Genomic DNA, 13196 nt, shown 5'->3' with positions numbered 1-13196 from the left:
TAGCTGATATGGCTCAGGGGAGCTTTCCTCAGATCTCAGGGACCAAGGGGCATTAATCTCTTTGAACAAGGACCCATAGAAAGCCATAAGGACGAATTTCCCATCTCTTTCTGAGGATGAGAGAAGGATCCACAGGGCCTTTCCAGTATGCTTCAAGCCCCCAGTTCTCCTGATTTCCTAAGGCATAATATGAGTTAAAGAAAAGCCAGAACACACAAGACCAGGGAACAACTGTTCTCAGAAAATGGCTCCACTGGCATTAGTAGGGAGTTAACTGGCATGCAGATTCCCAGGCCCCATCTCTGCAGAGACTAATGAAGCAGGGCTGGAAGGGTGGGAGGCCCCTTAGTCCATGGTTTAATCAAACAGCCCAATGATTCTGATGCAGGTGTTCTAGCTTTGAGAAACTCTGCTTCAGAGGCTGAATTACATATTTATCTCCTGGTCTCTTAAATAATTATAGCACATAAGTCTTTTGAGAATAGCACAAACTGGGCTGGAAGCCCGGCATCATCACTCTGCACAAGTCGCTCACTTCTGTGACATTAGGCGAGGTGCTTAGTCACCAAGGCCTCATTTTTTCTTTCTTTCTTTCTTTTTTATTTTTTAACTGAAGCATGGGAGTAAGGACACCTGCTATTTGTCCTTCTGGGCAAATGAGAACACAGATGGGAAAGCATTTGAGGGGATAAAAGGTAAGAACACATGGTGCAGACATCCTATAACTCAAAGAGAGGTTTTGCTTTTCCAGCAGAGAGTTTAAATCTATTTCATGAGGCAATGGAGGATAAGAGCTGAGCTCTGGCTGTCTACTCCAAATGGGGTTGACACACAGGTTTATTACAGTCTCCATGTGGACACAGATGACAATAAGAGTCTCTCTTGTGAGAGGTAGCATGTGTGTTTGTGTATCTCATATCTAGTGTCCCAATCCAAGGGGCAGACATGCTTAATACCTTCCAGAGGAGGACTTCTCAAAGTGGCCCATTTTGAAGGGCCACTCTCTAACTTCTGATCCATAATGCCTGGCCCTTTTAAGCAAGATGGAATCACAAAATATGTCACATACAATTTACCTGTGGGACCTGTAACACCGTGCCAGTCCTGTAAGAGGAGTACACTGAGCCTAGGCTTGGACACTGTGTCACACTGCTCTCAGAGGTCCTAAAGGTGCCAGATTTAGCACCTGCCTCACTATGTTCTGTCATCCCTGATCGTCCAAACAGACTCTGAATGGCCAGACTCAAAGAGGATACCCATGGATACACAAACCAACTGGACAACTTGTTTGGCAAGAGTAGGTACTGGATAATTTCTTCTTTGCATCTACCCTTTTAGCATGTCCACCTTCCCCTTGAATAATCACATTTCCATTTATATTACTTTTATTTGATACAGATAGAAATCGAGATGCAAGCAGTAGATAGAGAAGGAGAGAGACATCTGCAGTACTGCTTCCCCATTTGTGAAGCTTCCCTCCTGCAGGTGGGGACTGCAGGACTGAACCCAGGCAGGTCCTTGCATGTGGTAACATGTGTGTTTAACCAGCTGCTTCACCTTGATGCACATAATCACATTTTTATGTCTTCATTTACATGGTAAAACCACTTCCTTGTTCGATACTGGAGGTCAGAACAGCTTTGGATGAATGTTTTGGTGTCCTGAGCAGCACACCCTGGTCTGAGAACTGCCTTCAGCTCACAGCTGCCCTTTCCCTTGAATGAGACCCTCAGGCAGCAGGGGCTACCTGGTCCCATGCTCACATCTACAAACTGGTTCTTAAGTGGCTTCACAGCAGTCCACAGCCACGGAATGGCTGAGGTAGTGGTGTAACACACACACACACACACACACACACACACACACACACACACCACTATTATCATCAGGGACAATCACCTCTCAGTGCTGCTCACTCCCCAGAGTCCCCTGTGGCAACAGACTGCAGGCAGACTCATGCTTCCTCAGGCTCCTATTTTAATCTTCTCCTTTTTCTCTCACACTCCCTTGGGAGTATCACATGCTCCTAACACATCACCAGCAAACCTAATTCCTGTCTCGGGCTCTGGTTTTGATAATCTGATCAAGATCTCAGCAGTCTGAAACCTAGGTTCTCCTTCCTCAGTAAGTCTGCTACAAAGGAACACATAGCACAGTCACACTAAAATCCTCCAGACCGGGATAGGGTGGCCCACAGATGACTTATTGCTCCCTGCCAACCCCTCTCAGGACCTACCTGTTGCATTCGACAGGGCCAGTGACTCCATGGAGCCCCGAGGGGTCTGCTCTGTAGGCGTCATGTCCTCATTATACTTCAGGGAACTGATTGGATGGCGGGTCCGACATTGCTGGGTGGACAGTGCACCTTCCTCCTCCTCTTCCTCGTATTTGGGAACCTGGATATTGGCTCGGGTTTCACTGAAGCTCTGACTAGACATATCGCTGTAGCTCTCCTGGGATCTCAGCCGGCCTGGGTAATAGTCTTCTCGGCAATCCTGGATGAAGCTGCCCCCATGCCCCTTCATGGCCAGTGAAGAGCTTCTCTTGGGGTTGCTGAAGTGCTTGGCCCACATGTCAGGTTGGGCCCCAGCCCCCTGCCCTCCTGGGCTGTAAGAAGTTCTGATGTTGCACTGGCTGAGGAGCTGCAAAGGGCTCTGGGACTGGTTTTGCTCCATCTTGTTGCTGTAATGATAGGGCTCTTCTCGACTCCTCCAGATGGGGTCCCGGTTGAGGCTGGGGGTCTGACTGGACAGGCTGAGCAGATCCATTTGTAGCGAGAGGGGATCTACGTCAGCTGACAGGCGGTTGGAGCTCACCTGCAGCTGGCTGTGCTGGTTCAGCATGGGCTCCTCCACCTTGCCCTTGTTCTTGCCAATTTTGGCACTGCGCCGGGACTCCTTGGCCCTGGCATTCTGGAAGGCTGAGTCAGATGAGTCAGAGCCATTGGGGTCCTCGCCGGCACTACAGGCCCGGGAGCAGAATATCTGACCCTGCTTTGGGAGGAATGGCCGCCCCAGGAGGGACTTTTTGCAGTGAGCACAGCAGAAACAGGACTCGGTGGCGTGCCAGTGTTGGCCATCATAGGTCATTTGACCTTGGTCAATCCCTAGGGAGAGAAGAGATATGGAAAAAGTTTGTAAAGCGCTTCACTGTAACACAAAACACACAGCATTCTGCTTTGGCTCAGGCTTGCTGAATAACAGAATGAAATGTCAATAAATCGATGAATCCCACAAGTAAATGGTATTCAGGACTTTTTATGAAAGTCCCTTGATAAAGCTCCTTCTTAACTCATGTGCTCTTGGAACAAAGAAATCAGATCAGAATAGCCTGTCCCAGAATTTTCTCACAAACAGCCATAATGATGCAAACAAATGACAGAGCACTGCTGGAAATGCTTTGCAAAAGTGTCATCTCACTTAAACCTTCCCTTGTATGAGGCAGGTTTCGAATACTATTTCCATTTTTCAGAGTAGAAAAACAGAGGTACCAGAGATGAAATAACTTGCCTAATGAAACACAACAAGGAATTGCAGGAGTCTTTCTACCCCACCCCCTCCTTTTTTTTTTTTTTTTTTAACCAGAGCACTGCTCAGCTCTGGTTTATGGTGGTGCAGGGGATTGAACCTGGGACTTTGGAGCCTCAGGCATGAGAGTTTCTTTGCCTAACAATTATGCTGCTTCCTCTGCCCAAAAGCATGATATGGAGACCATCTCTTTCACTGCTTTTCTGGAACTCCCACAAATGCCCACTACTTGGAGTAGACTGCCTGCCAAACCTAGTACCTAGTATCATGATTTCTATTATGTTCACCTTATCTGCTGTGTCTTATCTCTCTCTCTGTCTTACAATGTGACTACTGTTAGACACTTCTCTACTGCATATATGCAGGTTAGTTTGCTTTCTCGGTGAGGATGGGGTTATTAAGTTTCTGTGGGATCTGAAGGAAAATGATCACAGGGACTCCTCCTATGGGACTGAATAGATGGAGAAAGCGAACCCCATCACCACAGTCTACCATTCCATTCCAAGTGGTAATGATCACTGTGAGCGGCAGAATTAAAAAGGAAAATAATAAGTGGATTTCAACACCTTTTAAGAAATCAGATGCTACTCTCAGTAAAATAAAACTTGAAGTGTGGTTTGCCAGTGGCAGCATTCCCCCACATACATGTGTCACACTCCCCTTCACTCCACTAGAGTGGAAGGAACACGTCTCTGCCTCAGGCCAGGACTTACAGGATCCTGGACACCTGCACACCTGCACACGAGGGAGCCGGCCCAGTGCCCCAGATACTCCCAGCCAGTCTGGCTTCTCAGACTCCCTTCTTCCCTTATCTGGAAATCCTCATGGGCACCCTCTTTCTGCCACCTTTAGGTCCTATGTGAAAGGTGGGGCTAGAGAGTCACACTTGGACTCAGCACCAGGCAGCCCAGCCTCCTATCTCCCAGCTCACCAACTTCCAGGGTGGGCATGTCACCTGCCCCTGGCCAACAAGAGGCTGGTGTCAACATAGGGACACATGGGATCTCTCTCTCTCTCTCTCTCTCTCTCTCTCTCTCTCTCTATATATATATATATATATATATATATATATATATATATATTAACTGCTGTTGCTAAATTGGTAGAATGGCAGTTGGGAACTGTGGGGGCCTTCTCCAATGGGAAAGCCTGTGGAGAATGCAGAGCTAGCAATTACTGTGGGACAAAGGGGAATCCTTGTAAATTTCCTGATGTCTGAGAAGTCTTTCCAGAAGGATAGTGTAAATATGACCCTTTGCCTTTAGAGACAAGAGTGCCGATCCTAGACTTTCCAGGAATCCCTCCTGGAGATGTAGCTGGAGAGACAGTGAATAAAGGAGGGGGGGAAAGGGAAGGGCAAGAACATCAGAGGAGCCTGGGATTCTCTGAGTTCTACACTCCTACCTTTATGTCCCTGGATTCCCAGAAGAGAGAGAGTGGCCTAGAAAAGTTTCCTCCACAGGCTTCTTAAACTACAGAGTCTCTCTTTATTGGGAGTCTGCCTTTAGGAACTAATAGGGAATTTTCAGAGGAGCTAGAGGCCCAAGCCCAGAGTAAGACTGATAATCAACTACTTCTCAGAGCTGGCATTTCTAAAAAGAGCAACAACTAGTTAGGGTGGAGCAACAACTAGTTAGGAAGAGAGTGAGCAGGGAAGGCCACACCAGGAGGCCAAAATCTATAGCAGCTCAAGGTAAAGTTTCAGGACTCAGATAAATCCCAACTCCAATTCCTTCCAGCTGGTTGCAAAGATGAAGGAATCCATCTATGTGGACTCAGCAGAATCTGCTTAGCTCTGTTGATGTCTACCTGTGTGACCCTAAGTAAGTGGTTTCATGTCTCTGTGTCTTGACTTCCTTTGCAGTCAAGTAAGGATGGAAACAGCACTTTCTCCATAGTGTGGTTGTGAGGACTGACTCAGTGTGCAGGGACTACTTAGACCTGTGCCTGGTCACCATGAGGACTGCCTCCCTCAGCAATGAGGGTTGCTACCTGGATATAGACCAAGAAAGAACTCTGCAGCTAGCCCAGTTTTCTCTCCCTTGCAGAGAGCCTGTGCTGATGTCTGGGAGCCTCTACTGAGTGCTGCAGCCCAAGTACTGCCACCATACCAGCTCCCTATCAGAGGGACACAGGCACCCTGTGTTCTACCAGCTGCTTCAGCAAGGAAACATGCTCAGATATAGTGAGGCCACCCAGCTGGGATGAGGGGCCTTGTGGAAAGCTGGTTTGGTGTAGAGGGAGGGAGTGTTGGGGGTGGAAGCAGTGTTACTTAGTGGCCCTACAGGCCGAGGACTGAGGCCTCTGATAAACATCACCCATGTCAGATGGTTCTCTGAACTGCTCCTGAACTCGAAACATCTGGAAAAGGGCTCTGCTGTTTCACATCTAAGCGTTCCTTTTTTATTCCCTCTCTAAGCCCTCTGAGCACTTCTCCGAGGGTGTATGTGTCTACTGCTGCTCCAGCCTTGGTCTGTTTATAGGACTGTTTACTCTGATGCTTGCAGGCAAAAGCCCTGTTGCCCTGGCAACGGCTGCCTGATGCAGGGTCCGCTCAGAGTGGCTGTATAAATCTGGAATATTTGTATTATATGGTCAGAGTGAAGCACTGAGAGGCTGTGGTCTGCATGATCTACAGAGCACATCCTTTCGCTGTTATGGGAAATGTATGTTTTACAGGGCAGTGGATTTAGGGAAAAAAAAAAAATCAGGGGCAGAATTTCACTCTTGCAGTGATAACATAGCAGGCCACAAGAGCTCTCCTCCCCTGAGAAAATACTGATTTAGGGGTTTAAGAAGGAAGGAGAAGGAAATGCCAATTACAGCCTCAAAGAGTAAGAAGAAAACAGAGTGGCTTCCCAGGTGTTCATGCTGTGGCAACAGACAGATTCTCTCTCTCCCAGGCCCCCGAGTGACAGCAGTAAGTGGCAGTTTCTGGGGAGGCTTTTTAGCATCTAAGGAAAAGGGAGAAAAGAAGCAGAAACCCTAACAGGAAGGGGCACCACTGCCTTAGGTAAGATTTCTGTCCACCCAGCTCTTTTATCTGAGTCACCACCTACCTGCAGCTCCAGACCTGCAGTGAGCAAAGTGGGGTCAGGAAGTTGCATGCTTTTCTCTGACACCCCTCCCCCTATCCCCTGTCCTTCCTCACAGGCCCACCACCTGTCAAAACCAAGCTCCCTGTCTCCCCAGCTCTTAAGCAACATAGGAACTTTGTTTAATGGCATTCATCTTGAGAGATCTGAAAGCTGCCTGGTTAAAACCCTAGGTGTGAGAGTGAGGACCTGAGGTGTTTGGAGACCAGCTTGTCATCCAGGCCCCTAGCAAGGAGTGTTGTTGGACAGAGATGTCTGCATGATTACACTCAATGCTAGGTCTGGTGCAGGCTCTATACTGGGTGAGGCCCTAAGAAAGCCAGCCTGAGTCTCTGGGAAGGAACTCCCCAATAAGGACCATACAACAAGGGATCACACGGTGGATGCCTTGTCCACAAAGCTGTGATTTATCTTAGCTCACAAAGCTCTCAGACGCCTAGCTCATTTATCATTTGAAATGCACCACCTCTACTGGATCAGGAAGACAGAGACAAAGCCACCTCTTGTTGCTCCTGATAAAAATCGAGTAAAACGGGCTCCCAGACTGGTTATCACATCTCCCCACCACAGGTAAGAAGCTGGCAGCTTGTGAGCCATTTCTTGGAATTGCACAAGCCACTGGAAGACTGGTGGCTGGGCTCACATTCATTCACTGCCAATCCTGTGTTTCTTTTTTTTCTCTTCTTCTTTTTTTTAAAGGGTGCCTTTTTCTCATGGTACCAGAGCAGACGAGTTGAGTAAAGAAATGACTGCTGCAGCCTGATTTGAAACAGCACTGAAGAGTTGAATAAATCAGTTATTTGCAAGAAAAAAATGATTTTCACCATCCCTAGATCTACTGCTTTGGGAAGCTTACAGCTTAAGAACTATTTAGGTTTCCTTGCTGGTTTTGGCTGGGCCATTTTTTTTTTTTAGTTCTCCCCCCTTAATAAAGTGCTTGCCAACAGCCATTTGGTTTTCTTAATGAGCCCTTCCCACCAGGATGACTGCTTTGGCTTCTCTCTCTGCTGGTCCTTTAGTTTTTCCAAGGAGACTGTGGAAGACATCTGTTTACATTTTCCCCTTGCATCTTCTTTCTGAGAACTTCTCTCTCCCTCATGGTAGTGGGGCTATACATTACCTAGCCCCACCTTAGGGATGGGACAATGACTCAGACAGACCACAAGGAACACCCTATTCTCTTGTCTCTTTGTTTCCAAGGTGGAACATATGACCAAACCAGGGCCTGTCTGCCTGATTCCTATTAGGAGCACCTGACTTGGATTCTGGAGACTACCACTCCTTTCAAGAATGTAAATACTGAGACTACGTATAATTGAAGGTTTATCATGGCCACGATGTGCAGAGACCTTGCTTCTAAATGATGCCAACAGGAGACAAGCTGAGCTGAGACACAGAGGAAAAAACAGAATTTGTTTGATCCCCTGAGGGGATCCTGACTGGGAGGCAGCAAATTCTTTGGCCGTCCAAGTAATGTGAATCAAGAAATTCTCCTTTTCGCTTATTAATTATGAGTTGGGTTTTTTAAATTTCCTTTTTCTTTTAATTTATTTCTTCCCTTTTGTTGCCCTTGTTGTTTTATTGTTGTAGTTATTATTGTTGTCGTTGTTGGATAGGACAGAGAGAAATAGAGAGAAGAGGGGAAGACAGAGAGGGAGAGACAAAGACCTGCAGACCTGCTTCACCACCTGTGAAGCAACTTCCCTTGCAGGTGGGGAGCCGGGGGCTGGAACGGGGATCTTTACACCAGTCGTTGCACTTTGCATCATGTGTGCTTAACCCACTGAGCCTGACTCCCCTATTTTTAATTTTTCTTATATTTGATAGGACAGAGAGAAATTGAGAGGCGAGAGGGAGAGAAATCTGCAGCATTGCTTTACTACTTGTCAAGCTTGCCCCCTGCAGGTGGAGACTGGGGGCCTGAATCTGGGTCCTTGTGCATGGTGATGTGTGCACTCAACCAGGTGCTTCACTTCCAGCCCTTGAATTGCATTTTTTTTTTATTTTTTGCCTCCAGGGTTATTGCTGAGGCTCAGTGCCTGCACCTCTAATACACTGCTCCTGGAGGCCATTTTTCCCCCCTTTTGTTGCCCTTGTTGATGTAGCCTTGTTGTGGTTATTATTGTTATTGTTGGTGTCGTTCCTTGTTGGATAGGACAGAGAGAAATGAAGAGAGGAGGGGAAGAGAAAGACAGACACCTGTAGACCTGCTTCACCGCCTGTGAAGTGACTCCCCTGCAGGTGGGGAGCCGGGGGCTCGAACCGGGATCCTTACGCTGGTCCTTGCACTTTGTGCCACGTGTGCCTAACCCGCTGCGCCACAGCCCGACCCCCTTGAGTTGCATTTCTCTTCTTAGAAACCCAAGGGATTCTCACTTTTTCAGACATAAATGAACCACAGTCATAGTAGGCTTCAACTAAGCACCAAGTGTTATCTCACCTATGTGCTGGGCACAAGTGTCGCAATATTCTGCATACAAGGACTCGAAGCAGTGGCAACAGTAGGGCCTTCCTTCCTTCATGATATAGCGCTGGCCGCCCAGTACTGTCTCACACTCAAAGCAGCAGAAGTGTTTCATGTGCCAGTGCCGGCCCTCGGCTTCTGTGCATTCATCTGCAAAAATAATCTGGAGATGGGGAACCCAAATGGTCAGTACTTGAGAACTAAGAAGAAGTAAGAAAGCTAAGGGGAACTCAAAGTAGAAGGGCAAGAAATTGGGTACTGTTCACAAATTATTAGATCAAAATCTTTCTACATATGCTAATTCTACCACAATAATAGCCTCCACATAAGGATTTGCCAAAAGCACAACTATGTAAAATTTGTAGACTGGCCAGAAATTCAGTCACCTTTTAACAAGAGAGGGAATACTTTACTCTGAAGAATGTAAAGCAGAACAAAACTTGACAGCTCATGGGTATGGTGGACATATATATCTGTTTTACTTGGCCTGTACACAATAGTTTTTTAAAATGGGAAATGTCATATAAACCTTTGGAGTCCTGGTTTATCTTCTGAGTATATATTGGTATTTGGCAGTCTATGGGTATGCATTCCTGCAATAAGAAGTGGGAGCTGAGCAGAGGAACTGCTGCCCCTAGGTGAGTATTAAGTCCTTCAGTTGGTCATCTTCTGGATCATTCTTGCCTTAAAGTGGACCACTGTCATTTACAATATGGGCCGATCCCTCAGAAGCATTTCTATTTGGGCTCTCGTGTGGAGAGGTTTTGGTTTAGAAGCACAGATTTAAAAGCACTGTACAGAGGACAAGAAGAGAGGCAGTGCAGAACTGGTAGAAAGGCAGACACAGAGCTCAGTGGAAAAGAACAGTGATTCTTGAAATAAAGTCAGATGCTGACGGATGGTTATTGAAAAGGGTGGCAAATGTGGAGAAGAAAAAAATAGTCTTTTCAGAGTCTGGTGGTGGCAACCTGGTCCAATGTACAAGGACCTGGATTCAAGCCTGTGGAGGCTGGGGAGGAGGATGTTTCTTGAGGGGTGGAGTAATGCTGTAGTTACCTCTCTTGCCCTCTCATCCCTCATTTCCTTATCTTCCCTTCTCTCCCTCATTTCCTTCTGTCTCTATTAAAAAAAGAAAGGAAAATAGGATAACAAAGTGGCCACCGGGAATGGTGGAACTGTACAGGCACCAAACCCCAGCAATAACCCTGGTGGTGAAATAAACAAAAAAAGAAAGTTTCCTTAAAAATTGGGACTAGGGCAAAAGAGGTAAACAAAGAAAAGTTTTTTCAATAATTAGGATTGAGGTCTCAGGCGGAAGAATACATCGGAAGAATACATACTTTATATATCTATTTATAGAGGTTAATTTAAAAAGGATCAACTTAAATGCAAGAGCAAAAAATTATAGAAAGCTTAGAAGAAACACAGGTATAAATTTCATGAACTTGGATTAGGCAACCAGGCAATGCCTTAGATATGCCCCTAAAAGAAAACACAGGTGTAGATTTCCACTAATTTGATTTAGGGCAATTAGGCAATAATGTAGCTCTGACATTAAAAACTTCAGTAACAAGAGATAAAATAGCTAAACTGGACTACATCAAAATAAAGAGAGACAGGCTGGGAGTATGGATCAACCTGTCAATGTCCATGATCAACAGGGAAGCAATTACAGAAGCCAGACCTTCCACCTTTTGCACCCCATGATGACCCTGGGTCCATACTCCCAGAGGGTTGAAGAATAGGAAAGCTATCAGGGGAGGGGATGGGATATGGAATTCTGATGGTGGGAATTGTGTGGAATTGTACTCCTCTTACCCTATGGTCTTATCAGCATTTCCATTTTTTAAATAAAAATCAAAAAAGAAATTACTGTGCCTCAAATGACATCAAGGAAGTGAAAATATATAGTAGAAGCCAAAGAATAGTAGAAGATACTTGTAACCCATATATATAATAAGGAACTATTATCCAGACTACATGACCTCTGCACCATAGTACAAGAAGAAAAACTGCCCCACTGAAAATACAGACCAAGTATTTGGATAGTTCAAAAAATAAATAAACAAAAAAATAGCTAGAAGAGACGCAACATCCTTTGCCACTAAGGAAATGTAAGTAAAAAAAACGCAATGCCTTATCACTTCATACCCACTAAGATGATTACAATTAAAAATACAGACAATAACAAAAGATGACAAGAAGGTGGAGAAATTAGAATCATCATTCTTTGATAGCTGGAATTTAATGTGGTACAGTTTCTTTGGAAGTTAGTTTGGCTTTGACTTAACAGTCAAAAATAGAATTAACACATAACTAGGCAATTCCACTCCCAGATATGTGCTGACAAGAACTGGGCATATATGTCCCATAAAAACTTGTACATGCATGTTCAAAATAGTAAAATGGTAGACAACTCTTTAAAGACTTAAATGTCCATCAGTTGACAAATGGCTAAACAAAATAACATGTACATACAGTCAGATATTATTCATCCCAGAAAAGGAGTGAAATACTGACACATGCTACAACACAAATTCACTAAGTTAAAGAGTCCCCTCCAAAATTTGCATATAATATTATCCTACATATGTTAAATGTAAATTGAAGAGACAGAGAACAAGTTAGTAGTTTCTAGGGATGGGGTAAAAAAAAAAAGAAGTGAATGTTATTAAATAACTGAGTTTACTTTTGGTTGATGTAAATGGTCTAGAGCTGGGAGTGTGGATCGACCTGCCAATGCCCATGTTCAGCGGGGAAGCAATTACAGAAGCCAGACCTTCTACCTTCTGCACTCCATAATGACCCTGGGTCCCCAGAGGGATAAAGACTAGAAAAGCTATCAGGAGAGGGGATGGGATATGGAGTTCTGGTGGTAGAAATCATTTGGAGTTGTACCCCTCTTTTTTTTTTTTTTTGCCTCCAGGGTTATTGCTGGGGCTCAGTGCCTTCATCATCAATTCACTTTTCCTAGAGGCCATTTTTTTTCCTTTTGTTGCCCTTGTTGTATTGTATCGTTGTTGGGGTTATCATTATTGTTGCTGGATAGGATAGAGAGAAATGGAGAGAGGAGGGGAAGACAGAGAGGGGGAGAGAAAGACAGACACCTGCAGACCTGCTTCACCACCTGTGAAGCGACCCCCCCTACAGGTGGGGAGCCAGGGGCTCGAACCGGGATCTTCACGCCAGTCCTTGCGCTTTATGCCATGTGCACTCAACCCACTGTGCTACTGCCCGACCCCTGAGTTGTACCCCTCTTATCCTATGGTTTTTGTCAGTGTTTCCTTTTTATAAATAAAAATTTTTTAAAAATGGCCTAGAATTAGATAGTAGTGACAACTGAGCAATTCAGTGAATATATCAAAACCTGCTAAACTGTACAGTCTTAGAGGGTGACACTTAAGCTATGTAAATTATATCTAAATAAACAGAAGTCCCAAAGCAATCAAGTCATCACAATCTATTAACACAAAGTTATATTGTGAGCACGAATTTCAAGATGTAGAAACTAAAGTGTCAGATAAAGTGACTGCTTAGAATCAATATCGGACCTGGATGAAGTTTACCTTTATCTTGTTAGAGAGTCTCTCTAGAAAAGGGGTGTGCAACTTCTTTTCTGCCAAAGGTCATCAGGATATTTATAACATCATTTGCAGGCCAGACACAAATATCAACTTAAAAAATTAGCACTTTGTGTTGCTATGAGAAAAGCTCCAGGTTTACTGAGTTTTGAATTCTACCTGTATTCTCCTTGGCAAGGACAGATCAAATGATTTTGAGGGCCAGCCATTCTCTACCCTTGCTTCAGAATGTCACTACTAGCATTTGAATTCAAATTAATCCAAAATTAATGAAGGATGCTCAACTCCCTCCAAGAAGAGTTCATCTCATAGGCAGTTTGTAGGGTTGAGATGCCCACATGGTAGTGGACTCTGGGTGGAAGAGAAGAATACTGCTTGTAGGGTTCCATTTAGTGTGTACCATCAGTTGAGACCCTAAATCCACTTTGTATAGGAGAAACCCCTTGCTCAAGGCCTTTCCCCAAATACACCTTTAAAAAAAGTGGCAAGGGCTATTATGTTCATAGCTGCATTATTCACAACAGCCAAA

At 45.1% G+C, this 13196-nt stretch overlaps 1 protein-coding gene across 5 annotated transcripts in view; it reads right to left on the bottom strand.

Moving 5' to 3' along the window:
• PRICKLE2 (prickle planar cell polarity protein 2) overlaps nt 1-13196 on the bottom strand; it is a 411818-nt gene that overhangs the window by 46951 nt on the left and 351671 nt on the right. For all 5 annotated transcript variants that reach the window (XM_060202967.1, XM_060202969.1, XM_016187079.2 and 2 more), the window contains 2 exons: nt 9063-9249; nt 2237-3106 (listed from right to left, as the gene is read on the bottom strand). In XM_060202967.1, coding sequence (XP_060058950.1) covers nt 2237-3106; nt 9063-9249 — 1057 coding nt within the window. The remainder of the gene's footprint in view (nt 1-2236; nt 3107-9062; nt 9250-13196) is intronic.

Source organism: Erinaceus europaeus, chromosome 12 (genome assembly GCF_950295315.1).
Source record: "Erinaceus europaeus chromosome 12, mEriEur2.1, whole genome shotgun sequence".
Classification (NCBI taxonomy): Eukaryota; Metazoa; Chordata; class Mammalia; order Eulipotyphla; family Erinaceidae; genus Erinaceus; species Erinaceus europaeus.
This window is presented reverse-complemented; position numbering and strand designations above follow the sequence as displayed.